The sequence below is a fragment of the Nyctereutes procyonoides genome, unplaced genomic scaffold, assembly GCF_905146905.1.
Source record: "Nyctereutes procyonoides isolate TBG_1078 unplaced genomic scaffold, NYPRO_anot_genome, whole genome shotgun sequence".
Lineage (NCBI taxonomy): Eukaryota > Metazoa > Chordata > Mammalia > Carnivora > Canidae > Nyctereutes > Nyctereutes procyonoides.
Window position 1 is genome coordinate 64,466,078 of NW_026575051.1, and position 21,676 is coordinate 64,487,753.

General features: G+C 38.6%; 1 protein-coding gene across 4 annotated transcripts in view; it reads right to left on the minus strand.

Annotated features, from left to right (window-relative positions):
• PDSS2 (decaprenyl diphosphate synthase subunit 2) overlaps positions 1–21,676 on the minus strand; it is a 253,994-nt gene that overhangs the window by 57,365 nt on the left and 174,953 nt on the right. For all 4 annotated transcript variants that reach the window (XR_008665127.1, XM_055330701.1, XM_055330700.1 and 1 more), the window contains exon 4: positions 20,554–20,628. Coding sequence is in view for 3 of the 4 variants with exons in the window: in XM_055330701.1 (XP_055186676.1) it covers positions 20,554–20,628 (75 nt within the window). In the remaining variant the exon portion in view is untranslated. The remainder of the gene's footprint in view (positions 1–20,553; positions 20,629–21,676) is intronic.

A 21,676-nucleotide genomic window follows, 5' to 3' on the forward strand; every position in this document is an offset into this window, starting at 1 on the left:
ATTTTATTGTTCATTATTTCTACATTTTAAAATAGGCAAATGATATATGATCACTAAAAAAAAATTAGAAAATTCAGGTGACCAAGAAAACAATTAATTTATAGTCCCCAGAAATCTACTACCATAAGTTAATAAGGGTGTAAGTTAATAATTCAGTCCCTCCATTCATTTCCATCAGCTTGCCATGTATATATTATAAGAAGAGCTGCTGTATTACAAAGGAAAAATTAATGTACAATTATAAAATACCAAGGACCTGGTTTGATAACCACATTCAAATCAGTATCTTCACACATTAGATACAGAATTGTGTGAAATGAATGAATGTAGTCAGACTAAAATGAGATTTAGATATTCTTATAGCATCGACTTACATATGTGTAGTTTTTACTGGATTTATTATCTATAAAAGGATTGATGGGATTTCCTTTTTTCCATAAAGGTAACATACACCAACATGCCTATCGAATGACTGTCAGACAGAAGGACATTAATTTAAAAAACGCATGTCTCTTATTCACCATCACATGACCTTTTTGCTCAAGTAAGGCTGGTTCAAATAACACACACACACACACAAACTGAAGACTGCAAGACGATGTTTGCCTGAGATAGTGGCACCGGTGGTTTTGCTCAGATATAATATGCTGTTCTGCTAACTGAATTGTCTGGGGGACAAGTACTTTGAGTTGCTTTTCTAATGAAAGTAATACATTCGTACATAAGTATTCACAGGAGACCGAAGTGTGTTTATAAAGTGGCTTGTCAGGATGAAAGGTCTGGTCCATGGCCACAGAACAAAAGCAAATTAACTGATGCAGGAAGATGACAAAGCCCCAACTAGAACTTTGCCAAGTCAAACTTCTACCTTTCACATTATCAGAAAAAGAACAGTTTGGGTGATTAAGGAACTGGCTATCTGTGGAGTTAAAAGCACTTTAAAGAAAGTAGGCAAATATCCTCCATTTTCATGTTTCCAACCTCTGATCCATACTTGGAGCCACTATCTTTATAAATGCAGCATAAATTTGGGTTTGGTGAGAGACCAGATCTCTCTAAATGTATGCTTTCAGTTGCCATTTTCAGCTATTTTGGAAGTTAAACGAGAACCTAGCCTTATTTTAAAGTAAATTAAGTTCAGGAAATTTTTATTTTTTATTTATTTTTTTTAATTTTTTTTTTTTAATTTATGATAGTCACAGAGAGAGAGAGAGAGAGAGAGAGAGAGAGAGAGAGGCAGAGACACAGGCAGAGGGAGAAGCAGGCTCCATGCACCAGGAGCCCGACGTGGGATTCGATCCCGGGTCTCCAGGATCGTGCCCTGGGCCAAAGGCAGGCGCTAAACCGCTGCGCCACCCAGGGATCCCAAGTTCAGGAAATTTTTAATAAAGACTCTCTAAATTTAGGAATAAAAAGGAAGTAAGGGGGAGCATGAGACCTAGTATTTCCTGGGAACTAGCTATGTGATGGCACTTTTACATTCGCTATTAAATTAGCTCTCAAAAATCTTAGTTCTCATTTTTCCCATTTAAAAGGTAAGGAGGTTTGGGGTGCCTGGGTGGCTCGGTTGGTTGGGTGGCTGCCCTAGGATCAGGTCATGATCTCAGGGTCCTAGGATCGAGACCCCCTTGCCAAGTCCATCAGGCTCCGTGCTTGGTGGAGTCTGCTTCTCCCTCCTCTTCTGCTCCTCCCCCTGGCTTGTGCTCTCTCCTCTCCCTCCCTCTGAAATGAATAAGTAAAAATCTTAAAAAAATAAAATAAAATAAAAGGTAAAGAGTTTTGAAGACTATATTTTGACCCAAATCAGATATTAGTAAGTGGCAGAGCTGGGTTTCAGAGGTATAGCAACTAAATTCTATTTTGCTTAATACATAATAGAAATATATGCAAAATCTTTTGTAGTTGAGAAACTAGGCTGTATTTAAGAGTGAATGACATGTTTTATCTACGTATCAAAAAAGCATTTTCAACCTGTAAATTAAGTCTTTTAATAATATCTACTGAAAAAAATCCAAGAGTCTAGAGCATGAGTAATAAGATCAGAAACAGTAGACATCACAAGCATTTTTTTTCTCCCTAGAGAGTAAAAAAAAAAAAGTGTAGTATTTTAACAGAATCATCTAACAAGGTAAAATAATTCGCTCTGATTTATAATCCAATCACATGGGAGACAGTAAAGAAGCTTTATATCTATGTAAATCATGGGAGAGAAACTGGTAAGATCTGATACATGCATATAACTAAATACTGTTTTTTAAAAAAATCCTTTTTTTAAAAAAAGATTTTATTTATTTATTCATGAGAGACACAGAGAGAAAGGCAGAGACACAGGCAGAGGAAAAAGCAGGCTCCCTCTGGGGAGCCTGATGTGAGATTCAATCCCAGGACCCCAGGATCACAACTCGAGCCAAAGGCAGACGCTCAACCACTGACCCACCCATGTGTCCCTAAAAAAATGCTTCTATACAATTTAAAGCTATTAAAACTTCACTCACCAATTAGAGAGAAGGGTTACCAGGGAATCCTTGGTTGAGAGCCAGCCAGTTCCTTCCTGGCATCCTCACTAGTTAGTTCTTGCTGAGATGTATGGGAATGACCACGCTGAAAAGGGGTCAGGATGGAGAAAGGCTTTTACAGCACAAATCCTTCAGCAGGTGGTATCTGCAGAGCTAGAGGGCAGCAGATAGTCTTCAGATGGTTTGCACAGTAGGGTATGTAGTAGGGAATACTGAATAATTCTTTGAGATGAACAGACTGGTCAGCACCGAGAGGAAACATGGTCTGCTTTGAAATGCACAGCGTAGGCTGGTGTTTGATATACCACACATCCGTGCAGGAGATGCGGGTAGCTGATTTTTCTGTGAGCTTACTATATGCACCACTATATGTGGATATAAAAATTAGAAGTTCAGCAGAGGAGAAACACAGTAAATAGAAAGCAGTTTGGTATCTGAAAAGAGAGCCATGCTTACAGTACAAAGAAGGGAGCAAGTACTTCTATTAAGGAAGAGTTAAAGGAGGCTTCAATGGGGGGACTGCTGGAACTGAATCTAGTTTTGAATGATGAACCGGAATAAGCCAGGAAGGGAAGGGAAGGGAGAGGATAACTTTGGGGCATCAGTATTAGTTCCATACTGTTGAAGCATACAGTGGGAGGTAGGTGAAGAAAGAGGAGACTAGTTACGTAAGAGGTCCAGAGGTTTGGATCTTATCATTTAGGTGTTAGGAAACTGTTTTTGGCAGGGGAAAGGATATGATTACACGTGCAATTTAGCTGGGTTGTTCCAGAGACAGTTTATTTTTTTTTATTTTTATTTATTTTTTTTTTCCAGAGACAGTTTAGATGGGAGGGGAAGCAATAGAAAGAGAAGATCCATTAAGGGGTGAAGTATTCTAGTCTAGGTGAGCAGATAGGTGAAGTGGTAGCTAACAGAGACAGAGAGGCAGGAACCAGAGAAGTTGCTCAAAAAGTGAAACAAAATAGCTCCTTGTTGTGGACAGGATGCTGCTCACCCAGGATCCACTTTCCTCCCTTTCCCTCCTTACTAACAAGACCAAATAATTTTGTTCAGGTACTTGCTGCTCTGATGGTAAACCAGACTAATATCACCCTGGACAAATCTGCCATGACGACGGTTCTGGGACCTGAAGCCTCCTACAGAGCAGTCCCCTTCCCTTTCCACATTCTTTCCCTTTATTTAACCACACCCTTAAGTATGCCCTCAGGGCACAATGCCCTGGATCTGCCCCCAGGAGATATGACTAGGATCCACACCTACTCTTAAATATTCTCCTCCTGGTGGTTCCTTAGTATGGACTCCCAGCCTCCAGGCTATAAAGATAGGTCCTAAGGGAGGTGGAGGTTGCACCCTAGCTGCTACCAACACGTGCTTCTGTCCATGAGTCCCCCTAAAAAGCCATTTCCCACCAAACTGAACTTGTCTTGCCTTTTTCTTCAGTCTTATAGCTCTTTCGGCCTTTGGGGGTCATTTTGCATGTACCTCGTTTCATGGAATACTTGCCAATGATTACTTTAGGAATGGCACCTGGTTTACTTCTAGCTAAGGAGACAGGAGGGAAGTCTACCAGGAGACTCCAGGGAGAGATCCAGGGGGAACTAAGCAACTGTTTCTTCTGGATGTTGCTCTGTCTTGGTAAGACACACCCAGGACAACTATAGCCAAACTGCCACCAGCCTGATAATACACAGGACACTAGGAGGCAGGGCAGAGAGACAGAAAACCTTGATATCATGGCGTTGTCAGGTTAACTGTGCCCCATGCCCCAAATTGGCCAGAACCTTCACGTGGGACTTCTAGCCTCCAGAACTGTGAAAAAATAAAATTGTTGTTCAAGCCTTCCAGTCTCTGGTATTTTATTGTGGCAAACCAAGCTGACAAACATAAGCACCTTCTGCATAAATGTTAGGACTTGATCAGTGATATTCTGAAAGCACATTTAGGCTGTCCCTCACAGTGTCTTGCAGCAGAGTCTTCACAACCATCATATTAACATACCACCTTAAAATATGTTGAGAAGATCTATACGGGGATTATCTATTTCTGCATTACAAACCACCCTACACCTTAGTGGCATAAACACGGCAACCATTTGATTATGCTCACAGATTCTGTGGGTCAGGAATTGGAACACAGAGGATGGCTGGTGTCTGTCTGCTACATGATTCCCCTGGGGCCTCTCAGGAAGCCTCGAAAAGCTGGGCATGATCTATCGACTAGGGGCTGGAACCACTGAGTTATCAGAGATCCAATCCCCATAAGATAGCTTATTTACCCATACCTGGGTGAGGTCCTTCTGGGACTGAGGATGGAGCGCCTCCTGCGGGCTCATTACATGACTTCTCCCGGAAACGCAGCTGAGTTACTTGAGTTCTCAGAGAGACCAGACAGAGGAAGGGTTTCAAGACAGCAAGCATCCTAAGAGACCTTTTTATGGCTGAGCCTGAGAAGTCATGTAGCGTCACTTCTATAGTATTTTATTGGTTGAGGCTCTCACAAGCCCATTGAGATTTAAGGGAAAGAGACATAGATCCTCACTACTTGATAGGAGACAATGGGAGGAAAGTAAAAAAAAATTGGAATAATAATTGTGGCCTTTTTTTTTTTTTAAACCACCACACTGTACCTCTGAAGAGAGCTCAGGAGGGCACCTGCTTTCTCTGCTCCCTTGCAGTTATGTGCCTGGCTAAGGTGATGATACAGAAGATGGAGCAAGGCAGCCATGGGGGTAAGCTAGGTGAGTGGCAGAGGGGTTAAGGATGATGCCTATGTTTCTGACCTGATAATGTGGATAAACACTGGTGCCCTTTAGGAAGACAGAGAAGAATGGAGTGGGTTTGGAGGGAAAGATCATATATCAGGTCTTACATATACTGAGTCTGATGTGCCTGTAAAGAGCTCCAAGAAGAAATATTGAATAAACAGCAAAATATCTAGCACTAGAGCTCAGGAGTGGTCTGGAATGGAGATATAAATTGAGACTCGCTGGCATATAGACAACTGGTAATTGAAGGCTTGGGCTTCATTTTCTGAAAGGTCTATTCTTGTCCTGTGATCAGAATGGTATTCTATTAAACAATTTACATGCTTAATAGTCATGTTTTATCTCTCAGGCAAATAAACTGCCTCTTAAGTTGTTTTGCTGTGATAGCTATCAGTGAGTGACTTAGAGTACCTTTAAATGGTGTACAAATTCAATTTAAACACTGAACAAATAAAAACATTCACCAACAGACCCACTCTAAACGTGAGGGTCTACTTAATTGACAGGACCATTATATGTACTAAGCTGTCTCAGTCACCAATAGCTTTTTTGCCTTCTCAGTATGTGTATCAACCTTCACTTTTCACCTCTATATATTTAACTTAATACTCCTACATTTGATTCTAATACACTTACTTCACAATACATTTGCTATTTCCTTTAAATAAAAACACTGTGCGGATTAAAAAAGATACAGTACTATTGCTTAAATGCGATGGTGAGTACCTTTATTATTCTTATTCTTCTTTAAACTACATGTATCTGTTACATATACTCTTTTGTATGAATGATACATTTCATAATTAAAAAAAGCATTTTAAACCACTCTCAGGGCAGCCTGGGTGGCTCAGCGGTTTAGCGCCGCCTTCAGCCCAGGGTGTGATCCTGGAGCCCTGGGATGGAGTCTCTTATGCTCCCCGCATGGAGCCTGGTTCTTCCTCTGCCTGTGTCTGTGCCTCTCTCTCTGTATCTCTTATGAATAAATAAATAAAATTTTTTTTCTTTTAAAAAAACCACTCTCAGTAGCCTTTAAGTCGGAATAAATTCAGTATTTTTATTTGCAATGAATGATTTAAGACTGTGCCTACTTTATGAAAAAAGGATGTTAGTAAAATTATAGGTATTTATTATCACCACTACTAGTATCTTCAAAGTCTTGGATATGTGAGTGATATAAGCTTGAACAGATGCCCAGCAAACAATAAAACATGACATGGCATGTTTTATTAGCTCGTTAATACATGCCTTGGGTGCAATGTGAGGGACAGGTTGTGAGTAAATGTACCAGTGAAATATACCCCAGAGTATCTTAATACTTTTATATAGCACTCACTGTTTCACTTTTAAATCTCTTAAAATAGGTTTTCTTTTCAATATAGTTTTTACACACACACACACACACACACACACACAATTTTTAATCCCACAGAAAGGAAAATAAACTCTTCCTATTTCTAATCTACAAAAATAAACTTCCAACATGAACTCCCTTCCACTTTGAAAAGGTTAATTAGCTTCTTTGAACTCAAACTCACTGATTCTCTAGTTAACCTTCCTTGCCCACTTTCATCCATTTTTATGGGAAGAGTCTGCAAAGCCCTGGATTTTCCACATTATTTTATGCTTCTGCTTGCACGCTGCACAATGACGTCCCCATAGAAACACTGTATTCCTCTCTGGCTGCCTGAGGATGACTGTTATCATGAATAACATGAAGAAATCCACGACCAACTAACTAGTGGAAAGGAATGGTCATCAATGTCCTTCAACCTAGGAAGGCAACAGTAACTATGACAGAAATTTAGGAAAAACTTACTAAAATGTACAAGACCACATCGGAGGTCATCTTTGCATTTGGATTCAAAGCTCATTTTGGTGGCGGCAAGACAACTGGCTTTAATGACTTATGATTCATGAACCCAAATACAGATTAGTAGGATGTGGCCTGTATGAAAAAGAAAAGATCTCGAGAAAACACTGAAAGGTACACAAGAACAGACTGAAAAAAGTCAGGGGAACTGCAGAGGCCAAAGAAGTGCTAGGAAAAAGGAGCAGATTCTGCAGTGACTTTGTCTGTGGTGATTGTGCAGATTATTCATAAAGATTAACAAACTAGGAGAGCTTTAACAAATGCACACATACACACACACACACACAAAACTCCCACTGTAGATGCTTCCTGAACAGCCATGACATGACCTTCCTGAAATCCTAAGGACAAAACCTCTGCTCTCTTCAGCCTGGGGAGGGTTGACAATCCAGTTACTTGGTAGTTTCTAGTCCTGGAAGGCAGGACTTGGGTCCTCAGGCTAGAAGCCTCCAGTCAACTGCTCCAATCAGAACCCTAATGACAGGATTGGCCTAGATAGACCTCCAGGTCTCCAGAGATCTTTTGACTCTTTTTTTATTTTTTTCAATATTGTATTTATTTATTCATGAGAGACAGAGAGAGAGAGGCAGAGACACAGGTAGAGGGAGAAGCAGACTCCTGGCAGGGAGCCCGATGCAGGACTTGATTCCCGACCCCGGATCACACTCTGAGCCAAAGGCAGACACTCAACTGCTGAGCCACTCAGGCGACCCCCCCGGACTCCTTCTGACTCCCAATTCACTATTGGTAAAGCTACACCCAGACTCTGGGGCTTCAAAACAGTAATCAGTTGTATCTGCGGATGAGCTATGTTCAGCTAATCTAGACTGGTGGCTCTGCTTCTCACCGTATGTTTCTGGGTTGGCTGGAGAGGCTCTGTTTCAAGTGTTTCTCATTCTTACTGGACCAGAAGTCTAGCCAGAACAGATTTTCTGCATAGTGAGCACAGAAGCCCAAGAGAGCCTCCTATTGGCCAAAGGAAGTCAAATGGCTGGGTGCAGAGTTCAAGAGCATAGAAATACACCCTGCCCACCGTGAGAGAAGATTGCGCTTAAATGACAAAGGACATGGAAACATTTATTATATTTCACAATTTCTTTGGTTCAGAATTCAGTAATGGCTCAGCTGGGTGGTTTTAGCTTGAGGCCTCTCATAAAAGACTAGAAATACTATAATCTGCAGGCAAAGACACGGAGACCAACCTGTATAAATACCTACATTTCTAATTATTGTCTATTACTTTTTAAAACATATTTTTGTGGGATCCCTGGGTGGCGCAGCGGTTTGGCGCCTGCCTTTGGCCCAGGGCGCGATCCTGGAGACCCGGGATCGAATCCCACGTCGGGCTCCCGGTGCATGGAGCCTGCTTCTCTCTCTGCCTGTGTCTCTGCCTCTCTCTCTCTCTCTCTGTGACTATCATAAAAAAAAAAAATTAGGGATCCCTGGGTGGCGCAGCGGTTTAGCGCCTGCCTTTGGCCCAGGGCGCGATCCTGGAGACCCGGGATCGAGTCCCACGTCGGGCTCCCGGTGCATGGAGCCTGCTTCTCCCTCTGCCTGTGTCTCTGCCTCTCTCTCTCTCTGTGTGTGACTATCATAAATAAATAAAAATTAAAAAAAAAAGTTTTAAAAAATAAAAAAAAAATTAAAAAAATAAAAAAAACATATTTTTGTGCAAAGCAGTAAATTTTATGGGAAAATGCTATTTAGATGGTACTTAGCACTAAAACAAAAGGCTGTGATACATAAAGAACAGGTTAAAGGATGATGAACATTGACTTAATTCCACAAAATACACAGTGAGACAGTAAGAAAGCAGGAGACATAAATTTTCAGTCACTTAATAACTTGAGAAAGAAAACACCTGTTGAACTCCTTGGCCCTTGACCTGCATGTACTTCCACTGCACAGGGCAGGGTACTCAAGATAGGAGAGGTGCACAGAGAGTTCTGGAGATCTACAAAGGGTTTCCCTGAAGTCTTTAGCTGAGTATTACCAATGCATGGGTGCAAGAATACTATCAAAGTGTGAGGAAAGAACCATTCAGAAGGTATTGAGGGAACAATCCCTAGAGCTCATACAGGGCTGGGATTAGTTCCTGTTCCCACTAGTCAGAGTGGAAAGCCTCATAATTCACAAGGTATCAGCAGAGTACTCAGAAGGGTTTTGCTGTAGAAGTGGGGAAAATTAGACCTAGACTAAATGCTATTCCAGTCCTGCCTAAAAAAACTTAAAAGACCTGAAAAGATCAAACGTTTTCCAGTAACTAAACTGTATTCCAGAAGAGCACTCAAGAATATTTATAGAGATACAAAAAGATCTAGAATCCAACGAAGTAAAATTCAGTGTCTGGCACCCACTCAAAAATAACCAAGCATATGGGCAGCCCTGGTGGCTCAGTGGTTTAGCGCTGCCTTTGGCCCAGGGTGGGATCCTACAGACCCGGGATCGAGTCCCATGTTGGGCTCCCTGAGTGGAGCCTGCTTCTCCCTTTGCCTGTGTCTCTGCCTCTCTCTCTCTCTCTCTCTCTCTCTCTCTGTTTCTCATGCATAAATAAATAAAATCTTAAAAAAAAAAAAAACAAGCATGCAAAAAAAAAAAAAAACAAGTAAGGGGGCTAGGAAAACACAATGCAAAATGAGGAGAAAAATCAGTCAATTGAAATCAACTCAGAAATGACACAGATGATAGAATTAGGAGACAGGGATATTAAAACAGTTTTCATAACTGTAGTCCATATGGTCTAGGAACTAGAAGAAACATTGAGCATGTTAAATAGAAACACAGAAGATATAAATTGGTGAACTTGAATGTACACCAATAGAAATTATCCAAAATGAAATGCAAAGAGAAAAACACTGAAAAAAAAATACAGCAACAGTGGGCTCTGTTAAGCAACCTATTACAGAAGTAATTTGAGACCCTGTGAGAAGGAGAGAGGAGGACAGAAAAAGTATTTGGAAGAAATAATGATCAAAAATTTTCCAAATTTGATGAAAACAATAAACTCACAGATCTAAGAGGCTCAATGAACCCTAAGCACAAGAAACATGAAAAATATGACACCAAGGCACATCATAAATCAAATGCTCAAAACCAATGGCTGAGAAAAAAATAGAAACAGTGTGAGAAATTTAGACACAGTTTGTATAAAATGTGGACAAAAATAAGCAACAAAAATAAGGATGGCAGCAACTTTCTTTTTGGAAACATATGTAAGAAGACAGTGAAGTAACATAAAAATTTGTCAATCTTGAATTTTATATCCATTGAATATATCTTAAAAACAAGGTCAAAATAAAAGTTTTTTTCTTATACAAAAGCTGGAATAATTAATCACCAGTAAACCTGTACTAGAAGTAATGTTGAAAGAAGTCTATGAAGGAGGAAAATAACACCACACAGAAATTTGTATGATTGAATGATTGACAGAAAGAAATGAAAAGCACTGAAGATATTAACTATGGGGATAATATAAAAGACTTAAAAATTTTTAAGACCCTTTAAAATATAATTCAATGTTTAAAGCAAACATAGTAACATTATGTTGTGAGATTTATACTATATACAAACTAAATATATGAAAATAACACAAAGCCTGAGAGGGAAGAAGTAGAAATAACCATTTGTAAGCTTCCCCTATAAGTAAAAGTATATTATCATTGAAACTAAACTGTGATAAATTAAAGCTATATATTATAAATTCAAGAGTAACTACTAAAAATGCAGCAAAGAGTTGTAGTTAACAAGTAAAAATGGAGGCAAAAGGGCATTGTAAAAAAATAATGTAAGGGAAAGCAGAAAAAGAAGAAAATGGAAAAAAGAACAAATGGGATAAATAGCAAACAAATAACAAAATAGCAGAGTTAAAAAAATAGCAGAGTTAAACTCAATTGTTTCAATAAACACATCAAGTGTAACTGATTTAAACTCACAGATTAAAAGGTAGAGATTGCCAGACTGAATAAAAGAGCAAGATCCAAATAAATGCTACATATACAAAGCCCACTTTAAATATAAAAACAGTACAAGAATGGAAAAAGATATACCTCATTTCAATTAAAAGAAAGCTGGAGTGGTTAAATTAGTATCAGATAAGGGAGAGATCAGAAAAACAAAACAAGACAAAAATCAATATAAAGAATATTACTAGGGCTAAAAAAAGATCATTAAAAAAAAGATAATGATAAAGGGATCAAATCATCAAGATAACATAAGGATCCTAAAGGTTAATGTCCCTAAAGCAGAGCTTTGAAATACATGATGGAAAAACTGACAGAACTATGGCCAGGAGAAAGCAAAAAAATCAATAATTATAGTCAGAAACTTTAACACCCTTCTCTTAGTAATTGAGAAAACGAGCTGAATGAAAACAATTACAGATATAGAAGACTTTAATGACACTGTCAACCAATCTGACTTAATTGATATTTACATAACACTCCATAAAAAATAGCAGAATACATATTCTTTTAAGTGAACATTTCCCAAGATAAATCATATCTGGGTCATAAAACAACTCTCCATACATTTAAAATAATACAAACCATATAAAATATGCTCTCTAACCACAATAGTATTATAAATCAATAACAGAAAGACATCTGGAAAAAGTCTCAAAATACTTAGACTAAATAACAAGGTTTTATTTTTTTATTTTATTTTTTTTAATAACAAGGTTTTAAATAATCCATTTGTCAAAGAAAAAAAATTAAGAGAAATTAGTTTGAACTGAATGAAAATTTAAAAGCAACATAATGAATATTTGTGGGATGTCACTAAAGTAGCACTCAAAGAGAAATTCATTGCACTAAATATCATATTAGAAAAGAAAACCGGTCTTGGGGAGCCTGGGTAGCTCAGGTGGTTAGGTGTCTGCTTTTGGCTCAGGCTATGATTCCAGGGTCCTGGGATGGAGCCATAGAGCCTCATGATGGGCTTGCTACTCAGCGGAAAGCCTACTTCTGCTTCTCCCTTTGCTTGCTGCTCTGCCTGCTTGTGCTCCCCAACCCCCACCTCTGTCAAATAAATAAATTAAAAATCTTAAAAAAAAAAAAAACAGGTCTCAAATAAACGAGACCTTAAAAATTAAAAAAAAAAAAAAAAGGAAATAAACCAAAGTAATCAGAAGAAAGAGTAGAGAAAGGTGAAAGAGAAAAAGTCAGTGAAACCAAAGCTGGTCCTTTGAAATCAATAATATTGTTAAGCCTCTTAATGGGGGGGGGCGGGGGGCATTACCAGTATTAGAAATGAGAGAGGTGACAGCACTACAAATTCTACATATATTAAAGGATAATGTGGGGATATTAAGAACTTTATGCCAATAAGTCTGACAACTTAGATGAAATAAAGTTTCTTTATAAGACATGAACTACCAAAGTTAAGAAACACATAACCCTAAACAGTCCAATAATTTTTAAAGCATTAAATTTGTAATTTAAACCCCCCCCCCAAAAAAAATAAAAAAACCCCAACTTTCCCACAAAGAAAAATCCAATGGCCTAACTAATGAATTCTATCAAACAATTAAAGAAAGAATAATACTAATTCTACACAAAAATCTTTCAAAAAAATAAAAAAGGAGGGTCACTTGGGTGGCCCAGTCAGTAGGGAGTCTCACTGCTGGTTTTGGCTCAGGTCATGATCTCAGTTGTGGGACTGAGCCCCCCATCAGACTCCACACTCAGCATGGAGTTGACTTGTCCCTCTCCCTCTGCTTGAAGGAGGAAATATTTCCCAATTTATTTTGCAATAATAAAGATGGAAACATTAACAAAATTTTAGCACATCATATTTGACAATATATAAAAAGGAGACTGCATCAAGATCATGTGAGGTTTACTCCAGGAAAGCAAAGGTGGCTTAACATTTGGTAATTAATCAGTTTATTCACCATATTAATAGGTTAAAAGAGGAAAACCTAAAAGAGAGAAAAAAAAAAAACAGGAAAAAATGATCACCTCAAAAGCTGTATGAAAAAAATGGTCAAAATCAACATTAATTCCTGATAAAGAACTCTCAGGAAATTAGGAATACAAGAGAACTTCACCACTAGTCAAGAGCTTCTATTAACAAAAAACCCTACAGCTAACCTGGCAATTAATGGTGAAATACTGAATGTCCTCTTCCTACCATCAGAAGCAAGGGAAGAATGTCCATTTGCACTACATCAACATTGTGTTACATCTAGCCGTTGGATCAGAGGTTTTGCTTTACCTTAAATACAAACTAATGAGTTAGTCTGTGACTGGGGATGCTACCAGAAGACACAAGATTCCTGGATCAGAGACAAAGGACTTTATTATTCATGCACAGCAAGAAGCATTTGCATCGGCATATTTGTGCTGGTGATCCTTGGTCTCAAGTCCTGCAGGGGCAACAACGTAGGCTCAGATGGATGCTATACTTCAGTGGATTTGTGTTATAGATTAAAAAAAAAAAAAGCCACTGAGTTTTGGGGATTACTGCTCTTGTAGCAAGCAGTAAGCAAGCTTGCTTTTTTTTTTTTTTTTTTTTAAGTAATGGACATGTTCATTATCTTGATTGTGATGACAGTTTCACTGGTGCACACATAGATCAAAACATATCAGGGGTACCTGGGTGGCTCAGTCAGTTAAACGTCTGCATTCAGCTCAGGTCATGATCTCAGGGTTCTAGGATTGAGTCCCTCATTGGGCTCCTTGCTCAGTGGGGAGCCTGTTTCTCCCTCTCCCTCTACCTGTCGCTCCCCCTGCTTGTGCTCTTTCTCTCTGTGTCAAATAAATAAATAAAATCTTAAAAAATACATTTAAAAAACCCATCAGATTGTGTACTTTAAATATTTGCAATTTACTGTACATCAATAAAGCTACATCATTAATTTAACAACTATTTTTGAGTAACTACTAATGTGTTAGGCACTGTTCTGGTATTGGGAATACAATGATAAACAAAATCCCACCTCCCATGGAGCTAATATGCTTGTAGGAGAAACTATAAGAATAATATCAAATAGTTACAACTGTGATTAATAAAATAAAGGGAATTAAGTAGGGTGGCTACTTAGGATTGGGTGGGGGGCTCGTTTCTGAAAAGGTAATATTGATGTAGAGATATGAATATCAAGAAGGGGCCAACTATGTTAAAGTGGAGGAAGATTACCCCTAGCCTTTATTGTTTTGGCTTTCCAATTGTTTTTATATACCTCTAACCCCTGTAAATAAATCATCATAATGACAACTGATGAATTAGCTTTCCCAAAGGTTATTTTGATCATGTAATTTATTTGTTTAAAAATCTTCAATTCCCCCCCCCCCCCCAAAAAAAATCTTCAATCCCTGGGTGGCTCAGCGGTTTAGTCCCTGCCTTTGTGCCCAGGGCGCAATCCTGGAGTCCCGGGATCCAGTCCCGCGTTGGGCTCCCGGCATGGAGCCTGCTTCTTCCTCTACCTCTGTCTCTGCCTCTGTCTATCATGAATAAATAAATAAAATCTTTTAAAAAAATATTCAATCCCTCTCTTAAGTACTAAATCTGGTTTTAGCTCTGTATCTGGCATTGAAAGTCTTCAATCATGTGACAAAAGATACTTTTCCAGTATTTTTATGATTTTTCTATTCTAACTTGGATGAATCCCTAATCTTAAATATGTCTCCCAACTTTTGATCATGTTTCCTCTGCCTGGAATGCCATCCTCCTCCATCAGCAGGCATCCTTTCCATCCTTAAATGTCCATCTCATATATTACATTCTCCTTCATGTCTTTTCTGATTTTCCCAACCAGATGTGACTTTTGTTCACATTTTCCTCCTGTTAGTTTTTTTCTTTTTTAAAAGATTTTATTTATTTATTCATGAGAGACACAGAGAGAGACAGAGACACAGGCAGAGGGAGAAACAGGCTCCTTGCAGGGAGCCTGATGTGGGATTCCCAGCACCACGGGATCACACCCTGAGCCAAAGGCAGGTTCTTAACTGCTGAGCCACCCAGGCATCCCCTGTTAGGTTTTTCAGTGGACAAACTCATCTTGCTCATCTTTTTCTTGTATTTTAAAAGGTGGCATTGAGCTTTGCAGGTAGGAGCTAATCTATAACTTTCTGGTGGCCTGAATTATCTTTTTTATATTTTACTTGAAAGCTGCTAAGGGACTAATAATAGAAGATAAGAATAAAGAAATAAAAAAAATAGATGGACAGAAGTTATCTTTCCTATCTCTCTTAATCTACTGACAGCATAATCTACACTTGGAAAAAAAAACCATAATGGATCTTTGTAATTTTAGTGACTATGTTCAAACCAGTTCTTTTCCAAGAGAACTGGATCCTCTTTAAAACCCTCTCACTTTCTGAGACTGGAGTCAAGCCAGCATTAACAGAATCTCTGAAGACAGGAAAGAGGTTCCCCATTTCAAATGCTGTTCCCCATTTCAACACCAACATAAGAGTTGTAGAGGACCGTGGTTAGATTCTCAAGGAAGGAATAGGAGAGGGTGGGAAATAAATAATAAAGAACCAGAGAAAGAGTGTCTAGGGGTCTCTAAGACCACTCCAAGGTTTCCATGCCTTGTTTGGAGGAACTCCTAGAACTCAACCCACAGTCGAACTCATGATTTATTACAGCAAAAGAATACAAAGCAAAACCAGCAAAGGGAAAAAGCTGCAAGAGATGAAGTCTGCAGGAAGTTGGATGCAAGTTTCCCAGAGTCCTCTACCAGTGGAGTCACACAGGATGTGACTGATTCCTCCAAGAATTAACACATACTATAACATATGAAATGCTGTCTACTGGGGAATTTATTGGAAACTCAGAGCTCAGTTTTTCAGAGGGGTTGGTCACCCCCTATCTAGCATATGCCAAATTTTCAGACTCCCAGAAAGTAGGTATTCAAAATAAACCACAGTGTTTGCAGAAACAGTTTGGGTACAGTGAGCTTCACTTATCAGTTAGATAATGGTAGAGACACTCCTAAAATCCAAGTTCCTAGATGGCAGCCATGGGCCAACCTTATAAGCAGGTTTTTCTTTTCTTTTTTAAAAAGGATTTATTTACTTAAGGGGGTAGGGGCAAAGGGAGAGGGAGGGAGAGAATTTCAAACAGGCTCTCCCCTGAGCACAGAGCCTGATGCAGGGCTCCATCCCATGACCCTGAGATCATGACCTGAGCCAAAATCAAGTTAGATGCTTACTTGGCTGAGCCATCAGGTGCCCTATAAGCTGGCTTTTCTAAGGACAGCAAGCTTTTTCTGCATAGGAATATATTGAAAATATTCTTAATTTTGATTAAAAAACAAATCTCACTTTCAGATTTTTTTTTAGCAAATAGTATGAAATAGAGCAGAGTCATATACACTAAGAGGTTCATCATAATATATAATATTGCTAAAATTCATTACAAAAAAGAAAACAGGGTAAGTATCTAAAAAATTGTGCAATGGTTCCGTAAATTATAGTATAGTAGTAGGAAGAAATATTAAGTAGCCATTAAAATTAAATTTTGAAGACTTTTAATGACAAATCCTAGGGAACAAACCAGGGTAAAAACATATACAATAATAACTCTAAAATGGGAAAGATACAGAATGAAATCTAGAAGGAAATACACTGAGGAGTAATCATGATTCATTTCTGGGGAATGGTTTATGTAGAATAATTTTTATTTTCTTCTTGACCTTTTTCTGTGCTTTCAATTTTTATTTAATGAACATGCAGTTACTCTTCTAATTAGAAACAAAGTATAAGATAACTATGTTAGAAAGATTATTTTAGATATAAAGGTCTGTGGATTCAAAGCCAATTTTACTAAAACATAAAATATTTATTGGGTATAGTGAGTAACAGGAATACCACGTACAAGGCAGAACCTTACTGGGGAACTCTTAGAATGGTAAACAACCATTACATTTAATATGCAATTTTTCAGGATGCCTGAGTGGCTGGGATTGAGTGTCTGCCTTCTGCTCACAGCTTGGTCCCAGGGGCCGGGATCAAGTCCTGCATCAAGTCCAGCATCGGGTTCCCCACAGGGAGCCTGTTTCTCCCTCTGCCTGTCTCTGTCTCTCTCTGTGTCTCTCATGTATGAAATCTTTAAAAAATATATGCAATTTTTCTATTTAATATGCTTTTTTTCCCCAATTAGCTAACTAACAAAAACAAAACAGGTAGAGGGAGGGGTGATACTATGAATGCTAAAGAAAGCACATGGCTAATTTTTATTATAAGGGAAAAATGGCTCACAGACTAGCAAACACAAAAATAAAAATGTTGTTTTTCAATGGCTAGAACAAGGGATGAATTTCCGAAATCACTTCGAATGCTTACATGATCACAATTTACCTATTATCTGTCGAGTGTTACCGACAGAAGTCACAAAATTTTCATTGTTTAGAGGAGGATTAGGTAATTACTCTACAAACTTATGGAGAAGGTGATGTTGAACCTGTTCAGTTGTAATTCCCCTCCGTTTGCTTTTAATGCATCTCCCCTGGTCACATAGATATGACTCCACAAAAAGCTATTTTTGTACTACCCAGGTTCTCCATCACTGCATTAAGTAGCCATATAGAAAACAGACTGCTATTGTATTCTCTTCTCCCTAAGGAGATGAAATGGTTTGCAGCTGATTTTAAATCACAAAGCAATTCTTTTGTGTACTGAATTGGCCCAAGGCTACGGAGGTTGTGCCACTCGCTTCCCGCATGACCTCCACTTGTGGCTGCTACCCAGTCATGCCAGAACATGAAAACCTTGAAGGCGCTCCATGTGGGGCGGTGCTCTCTGCCTCTGAAGTGATTCCTGGGCCAAGTCAGAAAACCCAAATTCTGAACTGCCATTGCAATGGCAAGCACACGTAAGAGGAGGGGGAAAATAAAGAGCGCCAGGATTTTTCTGGTTAGGAAGGGAAATGCGGTTAACCTAAATTGGACCTAGGGCACAAATGGAGACATCAAGAAGCACCCCCACAGCTTCAGTTCAACTATGCATTTTGCTTCCGTTATAAAAAGAAAAAAAGGAAAAAAAAAAAACCCAACAAAGACCCAAAACAGCTCTTTATATGGTTTGGCTATATTCAGGAATGTAATTGCTTAAAGAAGGTCTCTAGTGCTTTCAAGGGCTGTGTTTGAGGAGTTGGTAGGGAAAGAGGGCAGACGAACAAAGCATCGCTACAGATTCTTTTGAGTAAAACTAGCTAATCAAAGTCAGCAATTAGTGCTTACTAAGTGGCAGTGCACAGATCAACAGTCTTTCAAAGACTTTTGTTGCTTCCTCTTTTCTCTTTCCCAGGAAGAAACAGATTATGTGGGACTTGGACTCAAAAAACCTGGGTTCAGGTCATGTCACTGGGAAACATGCATCCCCAAATAGTTTCCAGACACTGTGCTTTCCTGCTTTTTGTCATCCCTGAATTTCAGGCTTTTCCTCTATAAAATGGGCATACCAACCAATGTCCCCCCTTTCATGGTGATTGTATAGAAAGAAAATATTAGCACGCTGTAAAGTACTCTCGGAGTGTTTATTATTGTTGTTGCCATTAGGTTGCCTGACACATAGTGTCAGTGCTTAACAAATGTTCACGAAATTATTACTGAATTAGGTTAGTTATGGTGGACAAATGGTAGGAGCGGATAAATCAAGAACCCTAAAACCAGTAATAACACTTTCGCCTAAGGGCAGCCCCAGTGGTGCAGCGGTTTGGCGCCACCTGCAGCCTGGGGTGTGATCCTGGGGTCCTGGGATCGAGTCCCACATCGGGCTCCCTGCATGGAGCCTGCTTCTCCCTCTGCCTGTGTCTCTGCCTCTTTCTCTCTGTGTCTATGAATAAATAAATAAAATCTTAAAAAAAACACTTTCGCCTAAAAATTAAAGTACTTAACTGTAAAATATTAATATCTTACATGGAACTAAGTTGAACACCTAGAACTATCCCAGGGGAAAACAATGGCTCAACCACCAGAAGAGGTCACTATAATCATCAAAAATGGTGGGATCTCAGGTACGGCAGAGGATGCTAACGAATTGGGTTTCATTAAGGTAGAGAGGCAGAAAATGAGAAGAGTCTGAGCTCTGAAGTTCAAATCTCAACTAATAAGTTGTATGACTGTGGGCAAATTATTTAATCTTTTCTAAACCTCAGTTTTCCCATATATAAAATGGGGAAGCAGTAGTGTCTGCTAGCGGACTTCTGTGAAGATTAAATGAAGAAACATAGATGAGTTGCTTGGCAGTGTTATGTACTCATCTATCATCATCTTTATCATACTATATATGAGGCAACTTTTTATGAGTGGAGCTACATTAGGGATCCTCCATTTTACCATCTGGTATTAACCCTCAGCTATGGTATAGTGAAGTATGTTAGGTTTTTGAAAAATGCAGCAAAGGGGGGTCCCACTGTGGTCATATATCCTTGCCAGGTCTCCACATACCACTATGCTGCTTAGGTGAAGCTAGATATGCCTACTGGGAACTGTGGTTCCTTGAACCAAATGTTAGCAGACGTTCAAGGTATAATTCCTCATATTTTACTTACCACTCTTTGAACCATCCAGAGTCCCTGGGTTATACTTTAAAATTTTCTATCCAAGTTGCTCATGCCCTATGTTTCATTTCCAGGAAAATTTGTCTTTCTTTTTTCAAATGGAAATGTCAAAAAGCCTAAGATGTGCATACGTGCATATTTTCTCTAATTTGCAGTGAATCAAATCTTGCTAATACAGATGCTAAGAAAGTTAGAATAATGAAACACTAAGACAGGAATCCTGTATAACAGTATATACCATGTTAAATGATGGTGGTGGTCAATGAGGCAATTGCTTCACATTCAATATCTTACTGAAATGAAGTAACTGCATTTTAAAGAAATAAAACCTAACCCATAAGATGTCCTGTTAAATGAGTCAAAAAACCTTAATTCTAGGTCCATATAATTAATCCAAATGATCCAACTGCACAACCATCCTACTTCTTATCACAGAGAAGTTAATAATTGTAGTAAATTCTGGATCTTGTAAAAGACCTTCCTCCCTCAGGCCCCCAAAAGTGGTCTTCTTCAGATCATGTCCACTCTTCTGGGACATGGAAAGCCCCTTCCTCGGGGGAAAGGCTGGGCCCAGCCACCTCAGCACGAGTTGTTTCTCCAGCCTGCCTGCCTGGTGACGGTGCTACCTGCCAGCCAGCAGCATCCTGGTGTCTACTGGGCTGCGGCAGATTGAACAGACTGTGAATCCAGCCAGAGGATAAGAGGTTGTTTTAATTGGCTAAATCTGCTATGTACTAAGCGTATGGCCATGAATTTGTAGCCAAAACACTAATCTAAAAAAAATGTCATGTACAATTTAAACACAAAACAAGAATGACATTTTCGCTCGTCAATTCTAGTTTTGCCACGAGGGTTTTTAACTTAACATTTTATAATGAATACCAAATCCTTACCTTTGCTGAAGTAGAATTTTCATGGTATACTCCTTGGACCAAGTCCATAAGAGCGCTTGCTAAAAGTTCCACAACCTAAAAAACAATAAAAAAGAATCAAGATAAATAATTATAAAATTTTGCCCGCATTTTTACCTCAGAATGCCTCAGAAGGCTTGGTAGGCAAGGCAGTATGTGTGTTTGATAGAAAAAATAGGGCTATTTACAAAGATCCTGGCAAATGGCATTGCTCACCTGGATATTAGAGCTGTGATCCAGTTTTTTTCAGGCATAATTCAAGAAAAAAAATCTTATAAGCATAGCATTGAACTAATATACATGAAAATCCAGTAATAGCCATTTTGAACATAAGCTTAAATTTTAGATACCTACTGAAATCTTTAACTCGATTTATTTTCTGTATGTTAATTTCTGTCAGGTGGATAATTTTTCAATATCTCCATTCCGGGAGTCATTACAATGCTAATTTTCATACTTAATACAGAAAGAAAAGCAAAAGCAAAAGAATGGTTAACCTTTCAAATGTGTTCATTATGTAGTACTTAAAATGTACTGTGGATATGTTTGGTGTAGGGCCCCTGGGTCAAATGTACCATAAACACTAAAAATTTTTATAGAACTGCAATATTGAAATCATATTCATCAAACCTGCATTATTTCCAAGACTCAGGCTATTAACAAAAAAAAAAAAAAAAAAAAAAAAGAAGCAAAATCAAAAGCTTTGAACTTGTTCCAGAATGTAAAACAAGCAGAAAACAGTCTCTTTGGAGCTACTGCACAATTTACAGTTGTTTGCATAAAACATCTTAATTCAGGAGAATAAAATAGTGGTATTACTCTAATGTTCAATGCAGCCATTTCAAACGGAATTCCTCAAAGCAGCCCCAACCACTTCTCACAAAGTCTTAATATCTTGTATACTTAGCTTCCTATATTATGCAGTTCCCGTATCTGATTCCCACTCTCTGCTTCCTAAAATTTAGCTCAGTTCTGATTGAATTAAAGGATTTTGTTTCAGCTTTTATCATTCTTGTAATTGAAGACATTATTAAGCCAAAGGATACAGACCCAAACAAGAAGGTACTTTAATCTCAGGTACCTTACATTTAATAAACATTTTCTT